Below are 6,388 nucleotides of genomic sequence, written 5' to 3' on the forward strand. Positions count from 1 at the left end.
GCTTGGGGGCCCTCCTGGAGGAGGATTTGGTTTTCACCGCTGTTGTGGCAGCAGCCGTGTTACACAAAACCGCGCTCGGAAGTTGTCGAGTCCTGCGCCGCAGCTTCATCCCCGCCCCACGCCTTAAATGCTTTCAGACCGGCTCGTAAAATTACTTGTTGGCGCTTCCGAGAGCCAGGCCTTGTTACAAATTAACAAGCCTACCTACTAGGTCTGTAAATTCCTCTGTCACTGGAAAAACTTTTTTATAAGAGTGGTCGCTTAAAGACTGAACCACTAAAGTAGTAAACCTAGGGAATATTTTTAGAGAGAAGGTACACTAAAACTAAATTTCTATTACGCTTGCTGCAAAAAATGCTCCAAAACTGGTTAAATGTAATAATGATTTTTTAATGTATAAAATGGTGGTTTAGTATTGCACTTTTACTTACTTTCAAAAAATACCATTTTTACCTGTAGTAACTTATTTTGCTTGAATACAGTAATTTTGTAAGTTAAAATAGCTGTGTTAAAGAGGTGAAGGTTAGGACTTTGTAGTGGATGGGGATACAGTGCCCCATTAAAGCATCCCACTACCACTAATCTGAATGTCTGCTTAGGTACTTAATGCTGCTTGCTGTGTAATGCCAGTTCTTGCCTATTGGGACACATTTGCTAATGAGCAACTACTGAGCCAATAAATTAATCATCACTGTGAAGGGCTTACCTGACACTGTGACCAGTCTGAAAGCAGGATCATCGTAAGATGCACGGCCTGAACTGTTGCAGAGTGTCAGACAAAGGGTAAATGATCAGAACCTGAATACACCTGTCTAGCATCGTGTAGTATAATTTTTGTATCAGTGGCAAGAAACAGAGTGAAATAGAACTATCTCTGGGGTCTGGGAAGACCAAAGGGTGTGTAGTTGCTGGGGTTTCTTTTTCAGACAATTCAGCAAAAGAAAGATGAAACAAACTTACCTAGAGGCAGCAGCTGTTAGCTAGGAAAGCTTCCAGTCCTGCAGTTGGGTGGCAGGGTTTGACAGCAAACCTTTTCCATTCAAGATGTCCAGGATGTTGGCAGAGCTGTCACTGCACCCTAAAGCTCCAAAACAAACTGCCTTTTCTTTTAGAAAGAACATACTGGCCGCCTTGTTATCGGAGACCACAGATCAACCTCTCACTTCAGGACAGGTCAGTTTATCCAACAGCTGATACAAAGTTGGAAATCTAACCCTTATTTAGGAACATTCCAGTGCTCTGAGCTTGGTAGATATGGCAGGGAAGGATTTCAAGATTCATGGCTGCAGCTGCAGATGGGTCAAGCTGTGGAGTTGTAGAAGTTCCTTATTTCTGTCAGATTACTGACAAATGGTTTCTGTGACTGCACTCACTTGCCTTTTAAAGTCCAGTGTGTGCCAGGATATCCAAACTATGTACATAGAAAAGAACAGGGGTTGATTTGTCCCTGACCTGGTTACCTATTGAATAGAAAGATCTCTGCCCTAAAGCAATGAGGGAAAAGCTGTAAAGCAAAGACGTAAAAGCTGCAAGGTCATCTGCAAGATCAAGGCAGTCAGCAATAATTGCATGTCTTGTAGGACCATGGTAACTCCTTATCATGCTTTCTTGGGAAGTCAAAGTACATGGCACCAAGCTGGGTTGGACTGCACTGCCTGAGAGAAGCCTTGATAAAGCCTTGTGGAATAGCAGCTGTCAGGACTCCAGAAAACTTTCGCTCATATTCCAGAAAACTTTCCCTGATGCCCTCCACTGATCATTTTTCACGTGATGAAAAATTATCTATGGGCCAAAATAAGCCTGAGGATTGGTTGCAGGTGCTGCTGCTCTTAGCATACAGAGACTGAGAATCACTCCTTCATACCTGCATTTCTAGAAAGGAAGTGATGCTTCTCCTTGAAGTCATACAGAACCAGTACTCATTTGTTAATAGCAAGAAGTTAAAATGCTGGGGGTTTTAACACTTCTTTGTCTAACATAGAGCTCTTGTCCTTTTACGATAACATACAGCTCTAATTTCCAAATGAGGAAGTGTGGATGTGCAATACAACCTTTCAGCTTCACAGAAATACAAATTAAAAGCTAATGTTGTAGGCCTCCTGGGGAGAATTAAGAGATTCCTACCTTTTCCAAGTACATAGGAACCTTGACTATTTTAGACCGCTTACTCAAGTAAATAAAGAGGCTATAGAAGTAGCTCATGAAAATTAAGTTTTTTGCTAATTCCTAAGGATGGAAAAATGCCGAGCTGTAGTAACTGCTCCTTGTAATTTGGGATGCATGAAACAGTTTCAGATACAGCTCCATAAACAAGAGTGGTGCTATTGTCCCAAGGCATGATGCTATATCTAAGGGATGATTTCATCACAGTAATCCCGTGTTATGTAGTGAAGGTCACAAAGTTTCTCCTTGCTGGGGCATGTTGCAGTATTGGCTGGAAGCACAGAGAACTCACACTGATTACATTTACCTCGTTCTATAGAACATAACACTGCATAGTGCAACTGTGGAATGCATCAGGTCTCAGGAGCTTCCCAGCCCTCTTTGTATCCAAGCCATCCTGCTTGCACTCTTGGTACTGTTGCTTTAAAGTCTGATGGTTTGTATGCAGGAATACTGGATCCTAGTTTAGAATGGTTGCATTTAAACTTCTTGCCTTTGAAAATGTGACTTCCTGTAATTTGGTGTCTTTGTTAATTTGAATAACCATAACCAAAGTACCCTGGACAATGCAGGGGAAGAAGACAAGAAAATGAACGAGGAGTTGGAGTCTCAGTACCAGCAGAGCATGGACAGCACCATGTCGGGGCGGAACCGGCGCCACTGCGGGCTCGGCTTCAGCGAGGTACTGAGTTCATTTGCCAATGCTTTGGCTTTCACTTCACTGAGACAAGGTGCTTCTGGGTTTAAAAATCCATGCAGACTTCCATGGTTTGGGTTAAAGGCCAAACTTGTTGCAGCCACTTGGCTGCTGTTTGTGTACACTGTGGTGTACTCATTTAGGTGCTCATAAATGACGATGCTTCTCGTTGTTCTGAGAAGTGAAGACCTCTGTTCCAGAGCAGTCTGATTAGGGCACAGAGTGACAGTTTTAATATATTAAATCAGGGTGTTGCTGAGGAATACATAAGTAGGCAGGATAACCATCTGCATTGTTGTTAGCAGTATCATTGATTACTTCAGCATTCCTCATGCTGCAGTTTGCTAAGTGTCCTTTCAGAGATCAGTTACAAATGTGAATTCTTGATGGCCTAGCTTTAGTTCCATTGTGTTACTCTGTGACAAATATTCCAGTGTCAATACTGGAATTACTGAACTGATGTGATCTGGAACTTCAGACTCACTGAATGGTGTCTTTAGGATTTCTGCTGTAACTAAATAAACCAGTGGCTGATGAATTCATGTCACAGCTGGTATGATTAACCACTTCAGGGAGTTGCTTTCTGTCTAAGAGTTTGTGTCTTATGGGCCTCTGTTTAGCAACATGACCCATTTTAGTACCAAAATGAAAGAAGACATTAAGTGAAACAATCTCACTGGACATTTTAAAGGCTGCAGTGGAGTTACCAGGAAATAATATTTTATCTCTCTCATAATCTGAACTTACAGTTTCAGGAAGATGAACAAGAAGAGGAGGCAGCTGGACACTCCTCTGATGAGAGTTCAGATGATTCTGACAGTGGTTCTGATTCAGAGCAAGAGGAGTCTGCAGAAGAGCTACAAGCTACCGAAAAACATGAGGAAGCTGAGGTTCCAGAAAACAAAAAAGAATCAAAAAGCAACTATAAAATGATGTTTGTGAAAGCCAGTGGTTCATAACTGCAGATGTAACAGCTTTGTATTTAAAGTACAGTAAGCCTTATTGTTACAGTGCAAAGTGGAGGACTGCTACAGCACAGATCTTTGTATTTTGATTTTAAAAAGACCCTGTTAGATGACAAACAGTAGTATTTGCTTTCTGTTGCCATGGATAACATTTTTATGGGGGCAGTGATATTACTGGTTTTTGTAAAGTGTATAAAATCCTGGATGGAGAAATAAATTTGTTTTTGTTCCTGCCCAATCTTTACAATGTTATCTGAACTATCCCTTCCCTTATTCCATGCCAGATAAGGAAGCTTCATGTTAGTGGTTTATTCAGTTAGTGCCCCAGTCTTGAATTTTTGACTATTAAGATTACATGTGAATTACGTGATGTTGCATTAGTTGTAAAATACCAATATCAGCATTATTCTGTGATGTACTAGAGCTTCAAACAATGATTTTGTCTATAGATGCTAGTGTTGGCAGGGCTGAGGAGAAATTGCTCACTTTTGTGACAGCATTGATCACTGTACCCATCTTTAGTCCTACAGCAGTTGCATAGAGAATATGTTTTAGAAAAGAGTAATACAGCAGAAGGCTCTAATTGCTTCTTTGGCTTTCTAACGAGGGGGAGGAGCTGTAGTTATTTCTACCTTTAGGTAGAAAAGAGTGATTTTTTGAATTACTGGTTCCTGGCTAGAGCATTGAGCTGTTATTAAAAATAACACCTCCCAGAGAAACCAGTTTACTTTGAAAGAGAAAGTGTACTTTGATAATGAAAAGAATATACAAATCATTTTAGCTTTTTTAAAATATAGAATAAAGAGTTAAGTATGCGAGCCCTTCTTCCTTTTCTCCCTGCACATGCATCACTTGGAGGTCTGAGTCAATTAGCACAAGGCTGTAGCTGTCAAGTCAAGCTGATATGCCTAGAAAGCCAGGAGTTCAGCAACTCCTCCCAGCAAGAATTAAACACATCCATTCCTCTGCAAAGTCATTGCATTCATATAATGAATAAAATACCAGAGCTTTTTAGACTTTTTTTCCTCTTAGTATGTCAGACAGATCACCTGCCTCTCCTGCCTGGGAGAGCAGGACATCTGCCCTGTACCTCTGGTACCCCCACAGCAGTGTTCCGGGGGACACTCCAGGTGCTCCTGGACACTGTTTCTGTGTACAACTCCTGGTGTGCAGACAACGTTTCCAAGCCAGTCGGCTGAAGGAAAGCAGCAGTTTGAACTATCATTGCCTAGTTGAATGTAAACATTGCAGCATCAGCTATTGGGGGAGGACTTGGAATAAGTATGGAAAAAATAAAAGTAATATTGTAAATAGAAACTGAGTGTGGATTTTGATTACTGTGTTTTACTAAATCTGCATTTAATACAAGCTCTTCCACTCATTCCATTTCAAGAACCATGTTCCAGCAGCCACTAAAGGTCGATCATTTGTACTTGATTTGTGTAGATTTTTCTGTTTTCCCCATACTGCAAGCTTTTAATACATAGGGAAAAAATTTAAGTAGCTTGTGCATTGTGAAGAGAGAAAAACTCACCACGACTTAGGAAAGCTGCTCTATCTCTAGGAAAGAGAGTGAGATGCCTCCCTAAGAGATCAGCTGATCACTTTCCTAATAGACCAATTCCAGGTTTTCCTGGTTAGACACTCAAGCTAAACTCAAACCGCAGCATTTCACTGTTGAAATCCTTTAGCCGTGGCTGCCACTCACTTCTCTGCCTTCTCTGTCCCAGCAGTGCTGCTCTCTGAGCTCTCCCACCAGCATGCAGCCATGCAGAGATTCATGGTGGGATCTGGAAAGACCCAGGAAAAGCAGATCCAGCTAGCCAGCCCTGCACAGCTCTCTACTGACAGACAAAATGAGGGGCTCTTCCACTCAGCCTCTTGCCTCCCTGATTAGGCCATCAGTTTCAGTTATAAATAAATAGAACACACAAAGATAAAAAAATAAACTGAAATGAAACTATTCTAGATACAGCTCTGACCGGGGAAAAAAAGAAAAAAAATCAGCACAACTTTCATCCCCCAAAAGCAGAACACCAAATATGAACATCTGATGAGATTTGGGGTAACATCTGTTATGCTGACCTAAGACTCACCTGCTCAAAATAGGAAGAGTTATTCTACACAGCCTTGTCTGTTTCTGCCTAACATTTATAAACATTCTAAGAACTTGCAGACTGATCTATGAAGCAGCATAAGCTTCTCCCTATCTACCATGAAAGGGGATTTAGCTCAGGTTGTGCAGTGAATGTTTCAATTCAGGAGTCAGTTTTAGCAACATTTGCTACAACAGTATCAGCAGCAGTGGCATGGGTAGGGGCAGGATGGTTTCAGCTCAATGGAGACAGGGAACACGGGAAAAATCAAAGTCCACGTCTTGGTTGACTCCAGCCAGCCCTTTGCTTTTTTCAAGTACCAGAGATGACAGCAGAACACATCATAAGCAGACACTGACTAACAAGAAGGGCAACTGCATTTGTCTGTTAAAACAAGACTTGTCCACTGAAATTCCTCAACTCAAAGACCAGTTAATTTCCATCTCAATAGAAAGGCAGAAGTCTGC

At 41.5% G+C, this 6,388-nt stretch overlaps 1 protein-coding gene across 1 annotated transcript in view; it reads left to right on the plus strand.

Annotated features, from left to right (window-relative positions):
• The window catches only part of CUNH11orf58 (chromosome unknown C11orf58 homolog), a 4,682-nt gene extending 619 nt beyond the window's left edge, over window positions 1–4,063 (plus strand). Inside the window, exons 2-4 of the mRNA XM_031061354.1 lie at window positions 1,113–1,173; window positions 2,736–2,845; window positions 3,610–4,063. Coding sequence (XP_030917214.1) covers window positions 1,113–1,173; window positions 2,736–2,845; window positions 3,610–3,819 — 381 coding nt within the window. The 3' untranslated portion in view covers window positions 3,820–4,063. The remainder of the gene's footprint in view (window positions 1–1,112; window positions 1,174–2,735; window positions 2,846–3,609) is intronic.
• Window positions 4,064–6,388: the final 2,325 nt, after the last annotated feature.

The sequence above is a fragment of the Geospiza fortis genome, unplaced genomic scaffold, assembly GCF_000277835.1.
Source record: "Geospiza fortis unplaced genomic scaffold, GeoFor_1.0 scaffold327, whole genome shotgun sequence".
Lineage (NCBI taxonomy): Eukaryota > Metazoa > Chordata > Aves > Passeriformes > Thraupidae > Geospiza > Geospiza fortis.